The 21,029-nt window shown below is 36.2% G+C and overlaps 1 protein-coding gene across 1 annotated transcript in view; it reads left to right on the plus strand.

Moving 5' to 3' along the window:
* Nucleotides 1-21,029, plus strand: part of HDAC9 (histone deacetylase 9) — an 812,002-nt gene that overhangs the window by 658,211 nt on the left and 132,762 nt on the right. Inside the window, exon 23 of the mRNA XM_060304692.2 lies at nucleotides 9,348-9,466. Coding sequence (XP_060160675.1) covers nucleotides 9,348-9,466 — 119 coding nt within the window. The remainder of the gene's footprint in view (nucleotides 1-9,347; nucleotides 9,467-21,029) is intronic.

Here is a 21,029-nt window from a genome sequence, read left to right on the forward strand (position 1 = left end):
CCATACTGTTTTCCAGGTGGGTGTATCAATTTATATTCCCACCAACAGTGTATGAGGGTTCCCTTTTCTCCACACCCTCTCCAGCATTTATTGTTTGTAGATTTTTTGATGATGGTCCCTCTGACTGGTGTGAGATGATATCGCATTGTAGTTTTGATTTGCATTTCTCCAATGATTAGTGATATTGAGCATTCTTTCATGTGTTTGTTAGCAATCTATATACCTTCTTTGGAGAAATGTCTATTTAGGTCTTCTGCCCATTTTTGGATTGGGTTGTTTGTTTTTTTGGTATTGAGCTGCATGAGCTGCTTGTAAATTTTGGAGATTAATCCTTTGTCAGTTGCTTCATTTGCAAATACTTTCTCCCATTCTGAGGGTTGTCTTTTGGTCTTGTTTATGGTTTCCTTTGCTGTGAAAAAGCTTTTAAGTTTCATTAGGTCCCATTTGTTTATATTTGTTTTTATTTCCATATCTCTAGGAGGTGGATCAAAAAGGATCTGTGATTTATGTCATAGAGTGTTATGTCTATGTTTTCCTCTAAGAGTTTGACAGTGTCTGGCTTTACATTTAGGTCTTTAATCCATTTTGAGTTTATTTTTCTAGGGAGTGTTCTAATTTCATTCTTTTACATGTAGCTGTCCAGTTTTCCCAGCACCACTTATTGAAGAGGCTGTCTTTTCTCGACTATATATTCTTGCCTCCTTTATCAAAGATAAGGTGACCATATGTGTGTAGGTTTATCTCTGGGCTTCCTATTGATCTATGTTTCTGTTTGATCTATATTTCTGTTTCTGTGCCAGTACAATACTGTCTTGATTACTGTAGCTTTGTAGTATAGTCTGAAGCCCAGGAGCCTGATTCCTCCAGCTCCTTTTTTCTTTCTCAAGACTGCTTTGGCTATTTGGGGTCTTTTGTGTTTCCATACAAATTGTGAAAATTTTTGTTCTAGTTCTGTGAAGAATGCCCGTGTTAGTTTGATAGGGATTGCGTTGAATCTGTAGATTGCTTTGGGTAGTAGAGTCATTTTCATAATGTTGATTCTTCCAATCCAAGAACATGTATATCTCTCCATCTGTTTGTATCATCTTTAATTTCTTTCATCAGTGTCTTAATAGTATTCTGCATACAGGTCTTTTGTCTCCTTAGGTAGGTTGATTCCTAGGTATTATTCATTTTGTTGCAGTGGTAAATGGGAATGTTTTCTTAATTTCACTTTCAGATTTTTCATCATTAGTATATAGGAATGCAAGAGAATTCTGTGGATTAATTTTGTATCCTGCTACATTACCAAGTTCATTGATTATCTCTAGTAGTTTTCTGGTGGCATCTTTAGGATTCTGTATGTATAGTATCATGTCATCTGCAAACAGTGACAACTTTACTTCTTCTTTTCCAATTTGGATTCCATTTATTTCTTTTTCTTCTCTGATTGCTGTGGCTAAGCCTTCCAAAACTCTGTTGAATAATACTGGTGAGAGTGGGCAAACTTGTCCTGTTTCTGATCTTAGTGGAAATGGTTTCAGTTTTTCACCATTGAGGACAATGTTGGCTGTGGGTTTGTCATATATGGCCTTTATTATGTTGAGGAAAGTTCCTTCTATGCCTACTTTCTGGGGAGTTTTTATCATAAATGGGTGTTGAATTTTGTCAAAAGCTTTCTCTGCATCGATTGAGATGATCATATGGTTTTTCTCCTTCAGTTTGTTAATATGGCGTATCACATTGATTGATTTGCGTATATTGAAGAATCCTTGCATTCCTGGGATAAACCCCACTTGATCATATTGTATGATCCTTTTAATGTGCTGTTGGAATGTTTGCTAGCATTTTGTTGAGGATTTTTGCATCTATGTTCATCAGTGATATTGGCCTGTAGTTTACTTTCTTTGTGACATCTTTGTATGGTTTGGTATCAGGGTGATGGTGGCCTTGTAGAATGAGTTTGGGAGTCTTCCTCCCTCTGCTATATTTTGCAAGAGTTTGAGAAGATTAGTTGTTAGCTCTTCTCTAAATGTTTGATAGAATTCGCCTGTGAAGCCATCTGGTCCTGGGCTTTTGTTTGCTGGAAGATTTTTAATCACAGTTTCAATTTCAGTGCTTGTGATTTGTCTGTTTATATGTTGTATTTCTTCCTTCAGTCTTGGTAGTTGTGCATTTCTAAGAATTTGTCCATTTCTTCGAGGTTGTCCATTTTTTTGGCATATAGTTGCTTGTAGTAATCTCTCATGATCCTTTGTATTTTTGCAGTGTCACTTGTTACTTCCCCTTTTTCATTTCTAATTCTATTGCTTTGAGTCCTCTCCCTCTTTTTCTTGATGAGTCTGGCTAATGGTTTATCAATTTTGTTTATCTTCTCAAAGAACCAACTTTTAGTTTTATTGATCTTTGCTATCATTTCCTTCATTTCTTTTTCATTTATTTCTGATCTGATCTTTATGATTTCTTTCCTTTTGCTTACTTTGGGGTTTTCTTGTTCTTCTTTCTCTGAATGCTTTAGATGTAAGCTTAGGTTGTTTATTTGAGATGTTACTTGTTTCTTAAGGTAGGATTGTATTGCTATACACTTCCCTTTTAGAACTACTTTTGCTGCATCCCGTAAGTTTTGGGTCATCGTGTTTTCATTGTCATTTGTTTTTAGGTATTTTTTGATTTCCTCTTTGGTTTCTTCAGTGATCTCTTGGTTATTAAGTAGTGTATTGTTTAGCCTCCATGTGTTTGTTTGTATTTTTTACACATTTTTTCCTGTAATTGATATCTAATCTCATAGTGTTTTGGTCAGAAAAGATACATGATACAATTTCAATTTTCTTAAATTTACCAAGGCTTGATTTGTGACCCAAGATATGATCTATCCTGGAGAATGTTCCATGAACACTTGAGAAAATGTGTATTCTGTTGTTTTTGGATGGAATGTCCTATAAATAATAATTAAGTCCATCTCGTTTAATGTATCATTTAACGCTTGTGTTTCCTTATTTATTTTCATTTTGGATGATCTGTCCATTGGTGAAAGTGGGGTGTTAAAGTCCCCTACTATGATTGTGTTACTGTCGATTTCCCCTTTTATGACTGTTAGTATTTGCCTTATATATTTAGGTGCTCCTATGTTGTGTGCATAAATATTTACAATTGTTATATCTTCTTCTTGGGCTGATCCCTTGATCATTATGTAGTGTCTTTCTTTGCCTCTTGTAATAGTCTTTGTTTTATAGTCTATTTTGTCTGATAGTAGAATTGCTACTCCAGCTTTCTTTTGATTTCCATTTGCATGGAATATCTTTTTCCATCCCTTCACTTTCAGTCTGTATATGTCCCTAGGTCTGAAGTGGGTGTCTTGTAGACAGCATATATACAGGTGTTGTTTTGATCCATTCAGCCAGTCTGTGTCTTTTGGTTGGAGCATTTAATCCATTTACATTGAAGGTAATTATCGATATGTATGTTCCTATTACCATTTTCTTAATTGTTTTGGGTTTGTTATTGTAGGTCTTCTCCTCCTCTTGTATTTCCTGCCTAGAGAAGTTCCTTTAGAATTTGTTATAAAGCTGGTTTTATTGTGCTGAATTCTCTCAGCTTTTGCTTGTCTGTAAAGGTTTTAATTTCTCCATCAAATCTAAATGAGATCCTTGCTGGGTAGAGTAATTTTAGTTGTTCGTTTTTCCCTTTCATCACTTGAAATCTGTCCTGCCACTCGCTTCTTTTGTTTGTTTGTTTTTTGAGTATGCAGGCCTCTCACTGTTGTGGCCTCTCCCGTTGCAGAGCACAGGCTCCGGACGCGCAGGCTCAGCGGCCATGGCTCACGGGCCCAGCCGCTCTGCGGCATGTGGGATCTTCCCGGACCGGGGCACAAACCCGTATCCCCTGCATCGGCAGGCGGACTCTCAACCACTGCGCCACCAGGGAAGCCCTGCCACTCCCTTCTTGCTTGCAAAGTTTCTGCTGAAAGATCAGCTGTTAAACTTATGTGGATTCCCTTGTATGTTTTTTGTCCTTTTTCCCTTGCTGCTTTTAATATTTTTTCTTTTTACTTACTTTTTGATAGTTTGGTTAATATTTGTCTTGGTGTGTTTCTCCTTGGATTTATCCTGTATGGGTCTCTCTGTGCTTCCTGGACTTGATTAACTATTTCCTTTCCCATATTAGGGAACTTTTCAACTATAATCTCTTCAAATATTTTCTCTGACCCTTTCCTTTTCTCTTCTTCTGGGACCCCTATAATTTGCATGTTGGTGCATTTAATGTCCCAGAGGTCTCTGAGACTGTCCCCAATTCTTTTCATTCTTTTTTCTTTATTCTGCTCTGCAGTAGTTATTTCCACTATTTTATCTTCCAGGTCACTTATTCCTTTTTTCTGCTTCAGTTATTCTGCTATTGATCCCTTCTAGAGAATTTTTAATTTCATTTATTTTGTTGTTCATCATTGTTTGTTTGCTCTTTAGTTCTTCTAGGTCCTTGTTAAATGTTTCTTGTATTTCCTCCATTCTATTTCCAAGATTTTGGATCATCTTTACTATCATTATTCTGAATTCTTTTTCAGGTAGACTGCCTATTTCCTTTTCATTTGTTAGGTCTGGTGTGTTTTTACCTTGCTCCTTCATCTGTTTTGTGTTTCTTTGTCTTCTCATTTTGCTTAACTTACTGTGTTTGGGGTCTCCTTTTCGCAGGCTGCAGGTTCGTAGTTTCCGGTTTTTTGTGTCTGTTGCCAGTGGCTAAGATTGATTCAGTGGGTTTTGTAGGCTTCCTAGTGGAGGGAACTAGTGTCTTTGTTCTGGCTCATGAGGCTGGATCTTGTCTTTGTGGTGGGCAGGCCCATGTCTGGTGGTGTGTTTTGGGGTGTCTGTGACCTTATTATGATTTTAGGCAGCCTCTCTGCTAATGGATGGGGTTGTGTTCCTGTCTTGCTACTTGTTGGGCATAGGGTGTCCAGCACTGTAGCTTGCTGGTCATTGTGTGGAGCTGAGTCATGGCGTTCAGATGGAGATCTCTGGGAGATTTTCGCCGTTTGATATTATATGGAGCTGGGAGGTCTCTGGTGGACCAGTGTCCTGAACTTGCCTCTCCCACCTCAGAGGCACAGCCCTGACACCTGGCTGGAGTGCAAAGAGCCTGTCATCTACACAGCTCAGACTTTTGGGAGGTCTGAGGTCTTCTGCCAGCTTTCAGTAGGTTTTCTGTAGGAGTTGTTCCACATGTAGATGTATTTCTGATGTATTTGTTTTGAGGAAGGAGATCTCCATGTCTCACTCCTCCGCCATCTTGAAGCTCCTCCCCTGGATCCTTTTTTTGCAGATTGTTGCTAACTGTACTGTTTGCTACTGTGCTGTCATTGCTTTTAGGAAATGCGTAATAACCCATACATACACACATATCTAAAGGTTTTTCTGGGTCTGTTTGCCTGATATATATTTAAAGCCATGAGTTCATTTTTTTTTTTTTGTGGTACACAGGCCTCTCACTGTTGTGGCCTCTCCCATTGCGGAGCACAGGCTCCGGACACGCAGGCTCAGCGGCCATGGCTCAGAGGCCCAGCCACTCCGCGGCATGTGGGATCTTCCCGGACCAGGGCACGAACCCGTGTCCCCTGCATCGGCAGGTGGACTCTCAACCACTGTGCCACCAGGGAAGCCCCCATATGTATATTTTTATAATTTTCTTCCAGTGGGATATTGGGAAATAATGAGGGACTAACACATATGCTTTGTTTGCTGTGTTTTACCATAAAATCCAATAATTCAGATAAAATATTAAATAAATGCCTTTGAGGATTTGTTCTATTTAAGAAAAATTATATTATTTTCCCCACTCAGTACTCCCAATATATTTTCAGTCTTTCAAACATGATAGATCTTTTGAATAAAAATCAATCTAGACTAACATAAAAAGAAGAGTACAAACACTTCCACGTACATTGCTAAAATACTTGCCACAATAAGGAGATCTGTGGAGTCTTAGTCTCATCAGTTTATCAGAGAACTGAGCATTAAAGAGTTTAATACTAACAATGGGAAAATAAATAAGTTTCAGTTCAAAATTTAGCACATCTTTAAGCCAAACAGTATTTGCAAGATGGTAGACACTGAATCCATACTTGTTAAAATGCCTGAATGAACCTTATCAATATCACCACCAATAAGTGCCTGTTATCATAGAGTTCTTCAATATCCAGAATCTGTTGTAGCATAGCATTACACAACTCTTATAATCATGCATCATTGACTCATTCAACAAACAGCTACTACTCGGACACAATTCTAAGCATGTATGTTTTTAAATGGAAGGAGTTTATCAAGTGATGTATTGTTTTTCAAATTTTCCATTTTTCCTTATTTTTTGGAGTGAATTCAAGTGTATAGGATTAGTCTTGTGAAATAGAGCATTTTGAAAGCCTGTGTGAAATTGTAAAATCCACGTTTGTATATTCAGGAATAACATACGTAACAAATGTGGTATTTGCTTCAGACAGAAACTAGTGGATTCTGTATATTTGGAGATATGTGGCGTATCTCCAAATAAACATATTTCCTCTGTAAGTGGGTAAGGTCTTTATTAACAAAATAGTTGCATTGGAATTAAAACCAACTCCAGTCCATATCAAATTTCCAATTGCAGACCAAATTTCTATTTTGTTCTAAGGTTAGATCTTTTTTTTTAAATTATGGGAAAAATGGACATTTATAAAAATGTTTTGTTGGAGGGAATGGTTTGTGTCTCATTCTCTTTTTTAGTTTATGCCTTCATTTTGATGGAGGCATCCAATACCTTCCTTTGATAATGTTTGTGGGAGATAATATCTTTTTGTTTGATATTTTAAATATCTGAAACACTATTATCTACTCAGTTTTGCAGCTTGGATGTATATGAGATTATAATTTTTAAAATATTTTCCTTAGACTTTCCTTCATAACATAATTTCCTAAATGAGTCCTTCAGGTTTCTTGCCTATTTTTCACATCTCCGTTTTATGTTGTACTTTCTGAGAGAATTTGTCAACTTTATCTTCTAAAAAGTCTATTACACATTTTGTTTGCTGTTTCTTCTTTTTCTTAATAGCACCCTCTTTTCATTTCATAGATGTATTATGTCTTTGAGGATAATCAAAATTTCTGTAATTACAGTCTCTTCCCTGCATTTTCTCTTGTTTGCAGAGTTCCCTTTCATTTATTCATTTGTTTGCATGTTACTTGTCTTTCATGCTAGAAACTTTCTTCACACAGTCCATCATATTTAAGAAAGGGGCATTGAAAAGATAAGTGAGAGCTCTGTCTAACTGAGGGGGCCTTTTTGACTGGTGAATTCACTATAGGAAAATAGAGGAAAAAACCTGACTGTTGGTCTGAGTGACTCAGAAATGTCAGTCTCTCTAGGTATTTTCTCTTTGGCCAGTTTGTTCCTCCAGGAAGACAGAGAAAAGTTAGCTTGCTTTTTGTGGCTCCCTCTCTGCAGATTTACACTTATGCTTCAGCTTTCCCCTCTGTACATCATCTGTAAATTTCCCATATTCTAAAATTATGTTTGCAGACCTTGTCTCCTGTTCTATCTTTGTCTTTCAAAAATATATACATATATATTTTATATCCATATGTAGAGGGAAGCCTTTATGGAGAAGGTAGTAAGTGAGCTGTGCCTTGAAGGATGTTTACCCTTCAATTAATCTTACAAGTATAGATTGACTGGGGAGAAAGAATAGTAGGGGAGGAAATCTTCCAAAGAGAGGGAAAGGAGGTGGAAAACTATAATGCATGGTTACTGTAATGCATATGACTGAAGGGACAGCATTGCTTAATCATCTACCTCCATATTTTCCTAAGAGTGTAGTGTTTGTTCTCTAAGATTGTACATAGGATTAATCAAGCTAAATAGATGGAGTACCTTGGTAAAACACTCTTGATTCTTTGAGACAATTTATTCCAACATCTAATAGTCCAACCACATACATAACATGGCTATTTCACACATATGAAAAGTAGTGACTTCATAACATGTGACACTTTTGTAAAAAATTATTGGTATTATTAGGAAGGAACAGTATTGAATATCTCTCCTGATAATGTATTAGAGATTCTTAATTTTGCTGAAGAGTAAAATAATGAAGTGGTACATGGTAAACAAAATTAAATTTTCACTTTCACAGATGGGCCAATTCAGGTATAAGTAGCTTTCCAAATGTTGGCAAGGCTATCGTGGAAGTCACTTACGTGTACATTTATGATTTTGAAGGATTGAACTTTTATACTTTTATGACAGTAGTACAGTTATGAAAGATATTTAATTCATTTTTATCTCTATGTAGGTAAGTTTCAAATAAGTTTTTATTTTATAACGTGAACAACTTCTTGTTTACATGCAAAAAGATTTAAGTATAAAACTAATATGTGGTCATTGTAAAAAATATGGGAAATTTGCAAATATACAAAAGTTAGAAGAACTTAATTATGTCATCGTTCAACGATAGCTATTTTAATATTTGGTCTAGTTGTTTCTCTCAAACACACAAAAGAGAACTTACTAATTTTTAAATTCACGGTAGTGTGAACTATTCCCATTTCATTAAATAGTCTTTGAAATTTTGAATTTAAATGATGGCACACTGGTCTTGAAGCCTGCAGCAAAAAACCATTTGGTTTTATAAAGCCCAGTAGCATCCACTAGTCATTCTCTCTCAGATCCAGCTCTGAGGAGGAAGGGGTTAGGGAAGGCTGAGAAGGCTGAGGAGGTAAGTGCTGAAGTGTCTGAGTGGGACCAGCAGGGGCTGCTGTCAGGGATGAGACTGCCACATTCCTGGTGTCTCTGACCTTGGACTCGCTTAACATTATAATCTGGATTCTATTAAAGGAATTTCGTGTTTTTCCTTTGCAAGAGTCACCCCCTACCACGACAAACATTTTAAAATGTTTCTTAAAAAAAGTTGGAAAAGCAACTTTTTCCCAAAAGAAATTTATAGTTCAAATTTACACCAAGTTCTCACTAACTGGAGCAAGCCGGGTTTTCACTAAAGCTTCGACTTTCTCTGTAAAACATTAGTCACTCCCTTGGAAGAAGCAGTTTTTTATAGGCAGTGGGATAAAACAGCCACAGATGTTCATGTAATATGACGGGCTTTAGCATGTACCTGCAAAGCATTTTTTTTTTTTAATTTGGAGAAAAAAAGACTGAATTGGGATGCTAAAATAACAGTGATTCAGTGTTAAGAAAATGATAAGTTTTTGGTCCATTCAAATAGTGTTTTCTTTTCCCCTTTTCTTTATTCTTGGGATGTTCTTGAGGTTGTACCAAGTCATTTTCACTGCACAATTTTTAAAGGTATTTGCCATTCCCATGGGTAACTGGTTGCCTTTTTTACCGTGCAGGACTATAGTGAAGCCTGTGGCCAAAGAGTTTGATCCGGACATGGTCCTGGTTTCTGCTGGATTTGATGCATTAGAAGGCCACGCCCCTCCTCTGGGGGGCTACAAAGTGACAGCAAAATGTAAGTAATAGACAGCATTTTTTACATGTGAATAGTAACTTAGGTGAGACTTTCAAAAATGATTTTAGATGGTGTTCACTGCTTTGTCAGATTCATTCCTCTGTAGAAATTGGTCTTTAAGAAAAGCAAAGTTAAATCATTGCCTTTGGTGGGCTTGAAGGGACATTTCAGAACCTTTGGTTTTTCAGGAGTTGTGTTTTGCTATTTAAAGGCAGAAGTGATAGGGCTTCTGTTTAAAATATGTTAAATGACTTGAGAGGTCTAGAAAAGCTACTGGGCTTTTGCAAGTAGAATGGAAGTCACTGCATTTATTTCATTGTATATGGGGTAGAAATAGCAGTTTCCCAATAATGCTATGCTCTTCTAGGTTTTAATACAAAAGTGTAGTTCCCCTTGCTCAGAGGTTCTGTACATGCCTATGGGCAATGATCAGGATCTCTACTGGTATTCTGTTGTTGTGCAAAGGTTAACTTTTTGGCTGTATTCCTTAGCAGCTAGACACCAAATGAACAAATGAATTTTGTGTCATATTGTATTTGAATAACATGACCTAATGGAATCTGGTATAAAGAGTCTTTCTTTAAGAAGAATTTCCGTGCTCTCCGAGTATGAAAACAAGGCATATGTATAGTCCACACATGCAGATGTATGCTGGCACTCTGGATATATATTTTTAAAAAAAGATGAAGGAAAAAAAGCAAAATTACACCAAGAATAGTATCCACTATTGTGTATTTTAGTGGGGGTTGAAAAGAAACAAACTGAAAACAACCCAAATAGTTTTAAGTGAGAGAGATGTGTTTGGAGCTAACGTGTTTTATTAATTTGAAAAGAACCAAAGAACCAGTATTATGCCAGCCTTTGTTTTAAATTGGCTTTACATGTGACAGAGTTTTCTGCACTTTAATTCTTCCAGTAACGTTGTTAGGTAGTAGCTATTTTTAACATCTGTTATTTACTCAGCGTTCTTGGTGCCTTGTTGTCTATTGAAAATATATTGAAAGAGGCAGCTCTACAAACACAAACAAAGCATAATTCACAATTTTGGTAAAATTGAATAGAGAGGTGTTTGTTCACATCCCATATCTTTATTATCCTTTTTCTTTGTGGAATCCCCCTCACATGGAAGTCAGTCTTTTCACTGCAGATAAACCTCATTTGGGTCAAGACTGGTGAATAGTTTACTTTAAATAAAGGGGAAAAAAATCCTTGTACCCTAAATTGAGAAAAACCCAAACAATAGAAAACACATGGAGCAAAGATGGAAATCTAGAAAAGGTGTCCTTTGCCATTAAATCCAAGAATCTCCCTCAGAGGGAGGAATGTCTATATTTGGATCTTTCTCCCTGCCAAGGGGAAAAGTTGTAACAAGTCTGAACTAGCTGGAAGGAACTAATCTTTTTGTTTGCTTGTTTATTTGTTCATGTTTTGCCAAGTCAAATTCAAACTCAAATCTCAAATGTCATCTTGGAAGTTTCTACCTCTTGTTAGCTTTAATACAATGCACCAAGACCTTCTTTATGTTGTGTTTCCTTTATAATTTGGGGGGATGCTCTTCGTTGTTTTCTATCCCAGGAAAAGTTTATCTATAATTTCTCCAGTCCCCTCCCCAATCTATTTCTTCTCTTTTTTGTCTTTTCTATTCAACAGAACATTGCTTCCTTACTAGCTGACTTGTTTCCTAAGAAAAACACAGATACAAATTTTAAAAATTGACCCTTTATTGAGTATATGCAGTTTAATAAGGAAAAGATAGACAATGAGGAGAGGCAATCTTAGAACCCAAAGAGGCTGTGGTAAAGGCTATCTAAAACAGTTCACGTATTTCATAGATGAGAAAATGAATTTATTTTACCATCTGAAATACTTGGGGTTTAAACCCAAGTGCTTATCCTGAATTTGTAGTTAGATGAAATTGCATAAGCTTTTACTGGATGTTTTCCACAAAGAAAAACGTTTCATAAAATGCATGAGAATAGGGGCTTCCCCTGGTGGCACAGTGGTTGAGAGTCCGCCTGCCGATGCAGGGGACGTGGGTTCGTGCCACGGTCCGGGAAGATCCCACATGCCGCGGAGAGGCTGGGCCCGTGAGCCATGGCTGCTGAGCCTGCGCGTCTGGAGCCTGTGCTCCACAACGGGAGAGGCCACAGCAGTGAGAGGCCCGCATACCGCAAAAAAAAAAAAAATGCATGAGAATAGAGAACTTGTGTGCACACTACAGAGGCCATTTTGGTGCCCAGGACCCTTAACCACAAGCAGTCTGTGACAGACACCGACTAGTTCCATGCTACTTAAATGAAAAACAGCAGGACATCATATATGAGCAACTTTTTGTATAGATCATCTCATGCAGGTCTCAGTTTGCCAGCTATATTTTCTAGAGATGCTGCCATCCTAACTGGGTAGAGGTTAGGATTACTGGACCACTGTATAGTTATTCCCCAAATAGCACACACCTGGGTCTCTTTTTTTTTCCTTTCTAACCACCTGTCAAATGCATTTATATTGCTTTGGTCTGGACAGACAATTAATATTGGTCCTTCACTGTCCTATGCCAGAAGTCATTCTCCATTTGAGGGGAGTCCCAAAATGAGGCTAGAAATGGGCTAAAACCTAAAGTAAAAAGCAGGTAGAAATGAAAGAAACACATTTCTTTCCCATTCCTGCAAAACCCACCCTTGCCCGAAGTAGAATGTTTAAGGATTTTAGAGAGTAGTTTGGAGGATACTGTCTTGTCAGAGATGCCAAAATTTTGTCTTAGCACATTGAATAAATCCTCTAAAAAACTTTTGTTTGATAGTTCTGAAAGGAAAAGATAAGTCAAAATGAAAGTGTTTTTGTTTTTAAACATCTAATTAATTCCCTGATTTTTTTTAAGTATTGGTTGATACTTTGACAAAAGTCTCAGCTCACATATAGAGGTAATTTAAAATTAAAGTTGATTCTTGGCTAGTAGTATTTTTCTTCCTCTTTTCTCCTCTCATCTCTTCACATATTGAACGTTCTTTGCTGTGAGAGTAGAATACAAATATTCAGATTTGTTTGTGCTGAAGTTTTAAATAAATTAGCTTAATTAGCTGTTTGAAATCTATGCTGTTCTTCCAATTAACCACCAAGATTAAGGCCCAAGCTGAATGGAATGAGTATCTTTGTGTCCTACCCTAAACCTTACATCAAACTTTACCTTAAAGTTATCAGCTTATCTTTTTAAATACTCTTGTTTGGATCTTGGAACTGTCTTCAGGTTACAGTTTAAGAAGTTTGGCATAAAACAACTAAGTGCCATGTTCAAACAGTAAAATTGAGTAAAATTGATTCACCATATTGCAGCACCCCCTGGCTTAACAGTGTTGTCACCATTAAAAAAAAAGTTTTAGTTCAAATTCATTTTACAACAAAACATACTTCTTCTTTCTTTTCAATACATCTGTATATTTTCTGTTTTCCATGGCTTCAGGTAGTGAACTCATATGTGCAAATTGCTTTTATCGTGTAAGAACTTTCCTTTCTTTGGAATAATGCAAAAATCATTGTGAGATGATAGCCATATGTGATTAAAAAAAACAAACACATGCTCTTTTTATAAACAGAGAGTAGTTTTATAGTCCTTGAGATAGAAACCACTTCCCTCAGCCAATACACAAGTGTTATTTTGACAAACAAAGAATAGATAATAGTTGGGGAAAAAATCAAATAACATGTCTTAGAGTTTTGAATTACCATCTTCTCCTTGATAGAATGTTTTATTCTTTTGAGTGACCCTCTCATTCCTTTTTCCCTTGTGGAATGTCTGTCAGGGAGATACACTATTGTGGGGCAGATACCTGTCTAATTGAATTGGTACTTAGCTGTGAGTTAATCTCGGGGAAGGACAAAAATTCCTTCATTGGTTAATTCTCCAGAAATAAGTCTCTAAGAAGTTGAGTGCTAAGCCAGTCAACAAATCAGTGCCAGGAGACAAGTTCGTTAAACATATGAGGCGATGCTGATCTACTTCATCTGCTAATGATGGATGTTTGTGCTTCTCTCGTGCGTATTCAGGAGGGTCTGTTTCACAGTGTCCTCTGCCATGCATTTTATTTGTCCATAGAATTGAAGGCAGACTGAGCCAGAAGTATAAGTAGATTTTCATTTTTACTTGTTCTTCCCTCACTAATGATTCTGCTTTTACCTTAAAATGTCCATGGCTGTCTGAGGTCTCTAATTTTCTCCCCATTATCAAAGCCTGTAAAGGACTTGATCATATTCACTGTGTGTTTTATTACCCGATTATACTTTTTTAAATGAGTACATTCCAGCTAGTGTGTTAGTTCTGTTTGGCAGTTGAATCTTTTATTATTTTTCTGCAATTGTGGCAACAATGGTTTGTCTTCTCATAATAGAATTTCAGGCCACAGCAAACAGGTGTGGAGAAAAGAAGTGTCTGGAAGACACCTACCAAATGTCACTTCATGAAAGATCAACCTTAAACTTGAACTGCTTCTGTTCTTTTATATTAGGGTGGAAATTGGGGGAATATCATGCTGGTTGATTATTCAAAGTATCCTCCCATCCATCTATCATCAGATTAACCTCTGTTATATACTTCTGTGCTGTGTCCTCAGAAGCTGGACCAGCACCTGGCACATAGTCTAAGTAACTTTATTATTTCTTTTTAATGAGTAAAGGCAAAATGAACCCATGATTTCTTAGCTAACTCAGACCCTTTCTTCCAGTATATTTGATGCTACTTGAATTGAGAGTTCATGATTATTTTTGGTTTTGCTGTCCCTCTATCACTGCTACTTATTTCCAGGTCTTAGACTACATATTCATAACTCCTATAATATTTTAATGAACACAGCCCTGTGTTTCTGACAATGGTCACTTATTCAATATTTCTTTTAATAGAAATATTATTGAAAATATTGTAAATATTAAATGGGAAGTAATGATTTCCTTAATAATGGGCCTTGGGCAGAAGCACTGAGTATTAAAAACTGCTAGAATCTAGATGGTGAGAAAACTCATTTCATCTCTCCTCAGAAAAACAGGACAGGGGGAGAGTGACTCCTTTAAATAATATACCTGAAATAAGTGTGAAAAAATATGGGAGAGTGCAGAAGAGCTCGTTTGGGGGGGTCAGAAGCTCTATGTTTAAATCTCAACTTTGTTCCTAATTAATTTTGTAATCAAGTTAGTTTCTTAATCAGCCAAAAAAAAAAAAAGTAGGAGAGTAGGGAAATAATTATACTTACAACATAAGGAATGAATGATTAAGCATTGTGAGGTAATAGTTTTGAATTTTATTGTGGATATCATTTCAACAATTCTAAACATTCAACAGAAGTCTGAGATTTTAGATGAGGTATTTGAACACAAAATACACAACGCAAATGTAAGAAGAATTTTATACTCTTATTTGAACAAAATGGTCAGAATGGTCCTAGGAAGCTATTCAGGATTCTAGGTGAATAAAAAGCATATGTCCATTCAGTTAAAAGTCAGGTTAGGAGGAGAAGTACCTTTGTCTCACATTTTCGTATCCACATGCATTCTCACATTGTAATTAGTCTGGGGCAATTGGAATAAATTATGATTCTTTTTTGAAAAATGAGACATCATTATTTTGTAGTGAGGATAACTCAGGCACTGCCTGCCTAAAAACTCTGCAGTTTGTCTTGGTATATTGAGGTGTGCTTGGATCTTGACATTATTAATATGCTGATGCAGAAGAAATTATCCAGTGGTGCATTTTTAGCAACTGAACTATCTGAAACACAGTTAAGAATCAGAAAACAGAAGAACTTCTGAAATGCAAAAATTGATGCAGAAGGTCCAGTTATAAATGTATAGACATACCTTCTTGCTCTTACTGAGATTCTGCTTAATTCTTTGTGTATATAACTAGCATACTTGATTATCTAATTTTCCAACTGATGCAAATTTAAGCAATAGTTTGGAAGTAGAGGTAGATGAATGGATGGTGGGCATATTTCTGTCTCAGACGTTCTTAAATTTGAGTTTGCAGGCCTCCTGGGAATCCATGGATAGAATTCATGGGGCTCATGAACTTGGATGGGAAAAAATTACATTATTTTTACTAATCCTGCCCCTTATTAGCTGTATGAATTTAGGAATGTATTTTCTCCCATTATAAATATAGGCAACAAACCATAGCGATATCAGTAAAATAGGTAGCCTTGTCGCCAATAGAAATGGCAGCTGTTTTCATATCACTTTACTGTTGTGTAGATATTTCCAATGATCAGTTATTCTCACCATTACTTTGAAGTGATGATATATGTCAGACCAGCTGCTCAATTAGTTCTTTGATGCAGTAATATAGAATTAGATGTATTACACCATGGCTTTCCTCCATATTTTGGTAGCTCCTTTCTATAGTAGTTTATTTTGTTTTCTGTGTACTTTATTGTGTACATTTTAAAACATTCTGAGAAGGGGTCCATAGGCTTCACTTCAGACACACACACTCAAGCACACACACACACACACGATCTTTACCTTGAAGCAGAGAATAGTTTGTCTCTTTCTACTTGCTGATTTGCTTCTCCCATTATGCCTGGCATAATTATTTTGTTATATATTACTGAACTTTGAAGTAGACGATAAAAAAAAAATGAATGTTCAGTTTTTCCAGAGATTTCTTATCTGTAAAACAAACTTCAGATATGTGTTGCAGGGCAAGCTAATCTTCATATCTCATAACTGGAAGTCACACCGACATTATAAACATCATATCAAGGATTTGCACATTGATATGTCATCATTTTAGAGAGAATAAACTAGTGTAATTTGGGAAATTAGAAATTTTGTCTAAAATCATACATCCATTCTAAATATTTTTTATTTTGGGCGATTTAAAAGATGTATAATACAGAGAATTATATAACAACTTTATTACTTCCACTATTCAGAATTGGCAGCAGCTAAATATTTTTATTATGTTTACTCCAAATCTTTTGTTTATAAAAGAAATAAAAATTGCAGATGAGTGAGGACTTCCCTTTAATCACTGAATCACTGTCTCTAAGTCTTATTCCCATTCCCCTCATAACCACTGTCATAATTTGTATACTTTCCTGTACATACATGCACACACACACACACACACACACACACACTTGCACACAAACACACACTATACAATATTATTTTAGTGAGTATGGTTTTTAATTTACCATATATAGCAAAAGGTAAGTATTTACATTATTCTGTACATATAGTTTAAGGAAGTTGCTTTTTTTCACTTTTAATATCTTTGTTTTGACATATGCTCATGAATGTTTATATATCCTTTTAATTTCTCTGTACTGGGCCATTATGGACAGACACCATAGTGTACGTTATCTGTCCTCCTATCAATGGACCTTTACGTTGTTTCCAGGTTCTCACTATTGTGAATAGTGTGGAAGTGAACATCCCTTCACAAGTCTCCTGTTGCCTGGATGTTACCTTACCTGACTTTTCTAGTCAGTTTGGGCTTCTGTCTCTTTTTCAGTATGAAGCACTTACAAACATGGAGGGAGGCAGCTGAAGAAGGAAGGAATGCCTTCTACCTTCCATAACTATTCCTCAAACTGCAGTACATGTCCTTTGTCTCACAACCACATACACCCACCAAATCTGCTCTTTCCTCTTCTCTTTACCATTTTACACTTTGTATATACACCCCTTCCTTTCAAGTTAAAATTGGCAGAGAGGCTATTGGGTACTAAAATTCTTCAAGTCTCATCCGAACTTTAATGGGCTAGAAATCATGTGATAGATAAAATATTATAATTTTAAGGTGTTTTTAAGCAGTACTTTGGGAATTAAATTTAAATCGAAAAGATGGGCTACTCAAAGCCCATCTGACTGGCTGTGCTGTGAATGACTGTGGAGGGCACCATGGCTCTGAGGTTGAAAGCACAGGCTGGTCATCCAGTAGACAAGTCATAATCCTGGCCTGGGCCCTTAGGAACACCACAGAAATGTCATTTCAACGTCTTGAAGATTGTTTTCTTACCTGGAAAAGGAACGTTAATTTCGTTCTGGCAGTGTTGTTTTTATTGTTGGTACAGTAATAATACCTACTGGAAATCATTGAGTGTTTACTCTGTGCTAGGCACTGTACACAATACTTCCCTGCATTTTCTCATTTCATTTTTATGATTAAATGAGATAATATATATGAAGCACTCTTTTGTTTTATACCCTGCAATCATGGATTTTACAGTCACATAACTTCCAAATTTAAAAAAAAGTGACAGAAAAATTAAGTGACTTGCTCACAGAGCTGAGGAATAACAAAACCACACCTTGATCTCATGTCTTTTAACTTCCAGCTCAGCATATTTTCCACTTGGCTCAATGGGTTATTAAAAATATCCCAGATAAATAAGGAGAGTTTTTAATTACTGTAGAAGCTTATTCCAAATTGAGAAAATACAGAAAAAATAAAAGGAAATTTTCACAACAAAAATGTTCTTATTTAAATAAAATTCTCCAAGTCAAAAAAGTAACCAGAGCTCTTTTAACATATGGGAGCTTACCATTTTGCAGACCGTGTGCACTGTTTCTCATGAAGCTTTCTGTGCAAGAACTAGTTAGGGACTCATTTTGTCTTTGGCTCAAAATTTCTGCATACCAGTACATCTCTTTGTTGTGCTCTTAAGCAAGTACATTGCCCCCTGCAAAGACAGGGGGAAGTGGATTTACAGGACATTTATATTCAGAAATGTCTTATGCAACACGGCTTCCTTATATGTAACTAACAGTCATTATAATAAGCAGCATGGTTAATTAAGAAGGGAAAATGTCAGCATATAAAAAATTACAAATCTTAGATTTGGGAATGATTTTATTTTTAAATGACAAGCAAAAGATTTATTCAGTGAGAGCTCCATGTTTTACTGTTACCCTGCCTTCATTTTCTCACTCAATTGCCTGTTTCCTTATACCACATGACAGCTCAGATACCAAATTATAGAAGAATATTTTCCATCTGCAGTGCTTAGTTACTGATGTCATGAAACAATCCTTAGGCTACGATGACTACTGCTTAACTTTGAAGAGCAAAATTACTGTAACTGTACCATAACTGGGGCCAAGTCAACATTGCTTTTGAAAATAAAATACATACATCCTGAAGGAGGATGACAGCTGCAACTGTACAGTAAAATACATGCTATATTTCATTGATACTTTTTCATACTTTAACATGTCTGAATCGGAATACCTCTTGCATTTGATGGCATTTAATTGTTGGGTGGGCAATGTTTTTTTTTTTAAATTTACATAGTGGTTTGTAAAAACATGGTCACAATTATTTTGTGCTGTAATTGATGACACCTTAGATTAAATGAAATATGTAGTATTTTACTTTTTGAGATGTTGTTTTAAAAATCCCAGCCAAAGACCATACTAAAATTATAGCTTAGATTTCCATTTCATATTTCCTTTACAGACTTCCAATGATTGAATAGAGTCTTGAGAAAGTAAAAATTAAAACAATAATATAATATAAAACAACCAAAAGTATTATCAAGGAGAAATTTCAGGTAGTGGATTCTCTTAATGGGTTTGCTTTTAATTCAGACAAAAAATTGTTTTCCCTTGGCCTGAAATCGTGATGATCACGCTAAGTAAAACTGGTTTCCAACTCATTTTACAAATCAAATCAGTACAGTGAAGAGTCAGGTAGTCAAACGATTTATTAAGTAATGTCATAGGTCGGAGCCAGTAGTATAAGGGCCTGGGCCACAGCTACATGACTGATAATCATCTACTAGCACATGTGAGGCTGATGAAGTTATCATGGAAATTATGGGGAATGAATGTGTACTTTCCTCTTCCAGGAAGTTTTCCTCACACTGCTCTCATGGGCTGGAGAATCACTACCATCTAGTACCACGGTTTCCGAACTAGCAGGCATCAGCATCACCTGGGGGACTTGTTAGGTGTGCTGGGCCCCACTGTTAGAATTTCTGATTCATTATGTCTGGAGTAGGACCTGCAATTTGCATTTCCTACAAGTTCCCAGGTGAGTGCTGGTCTAGGGATCACACTTTGAGAACCATGGGGCTAGTTATATAAAGAAAGGACACAGGACTTGGAATTAGTTGATCTGTATTTTGGGTCTAATTGGCAACCAACTCACTTTTCTGTGACTTAATATTCTTGTCTCTCAAACAGAAACAGTACAAATTATATTTGTTTTGGCTAAGCATGGGGCTATTATGAGAATCTAATGAGGTAATGAACTTGAAAAGATGCTTTGTAATATATGATACTGTAAATATGAGAAGATATCAGTGATATTGTACCCATTAAATTTGGGGATATTGTTGTTTTCATACAAGTAAGCTGGGTTCAGAATTCTAAGGCAAAACAACTTCTCATTCTTAGATGAAAATATATTCTAAATATTTAGTTATTTTTAAATGTTTAACATATTTAAATATTTAAAGATATTTTAAAACATCTGAAATAGGTAGCTATTGTTGCTTTTTATAGGGAGATGGCTGGAGTCCCACATATCTCTTTTCTCCCTGAATCTTTTTCAACAGAACCTCCAGACTTGTCCCAAGTGACACTGGGGCTCATGGCCACAGATAAGTCACCAGGAATTGTGGCAACTGTCTTAACACAAATTCTTATGATTCCGGAGCATTACAGTTAATGAGCCTCCTCTGCCCAGTATTTCCCTCAGTCACTTCCATGGACTTCCCCTTATCTCTTCACCTAAATAACATAATTGTTACTCAGTAGAGTACAATGAACTCTACCAGGTCCCTTGGTAGAAAGAGTACTTTAGAAATCAGCTTTCTCCTAAACAAATAACAAGTGTTGGTGAGGATGTGGAGAAAAGGGAACTTTCAAACATTGTTGGTGGGATTGTCAACGGGTGCAGCCACTATGGAAAACAGTGTGGAGGTTCCTCAAAAAATTAACAATAGAACTGCCATGTGACCTAGTGATTTCACTTCTGTGTACTGTATTTACCTGCAAAAAACAAAAACATTAATTTGAAAAGATATATGCACTCAATGTTCATTGCAGCATTATTTACAATAGCAAAGATATGGAAGCAGCCCAAGCGTTTGATGATAGACGAGTGGATAAAGAAGATGTGGGGTATATGTATAATGAAATATTTTAGTCATAAAAAAAGTATCAGTAATTTTTCCATTTGCGACAATATAGATGGACCTAGAGGGTGTTATGCTAAGTGAAAGAAGTCAGATAGAGAAAGACAAATACTATATGATCTCACTTATATATGGAATCTAAAAAACAAAACAAACAAACAAAACAAAATGAAAACAGAGTCATAGATACAGAGAAAAAAGAGGTGGTTGCCAGAAGGAAGGGGATGGGAATGTGGGTGAAATAGTGAAGGGGATTAAGAGGTACAAGCCTCCAGTTCTATAATAAATAAGTCATGGGGATGTAATACACAGAATGTAAGAATCTTATGATTCTTATGTAATCATAAGAAATATGATTAATTATATTGTAATAACTTTGTATGGGACAGATGGTTACTAGATTTATCATGGTGGTCATTTTGTAATGTATG

Source organism: Globicephala melas, chromosome 9 (assembly GCF_963455315.2).
Source record: "Globicephala melas chromosome 9, mGloMel1.2, whole genome shotgun sequence".
In the NCBI taxonomy this organism is placed as follows: domain Eukaryota; kingdom Metazoa; phylum Chordata; class Mammalia; order Artiodactyla; family Delphinidae; genus Globicephala; species Globicephala melas.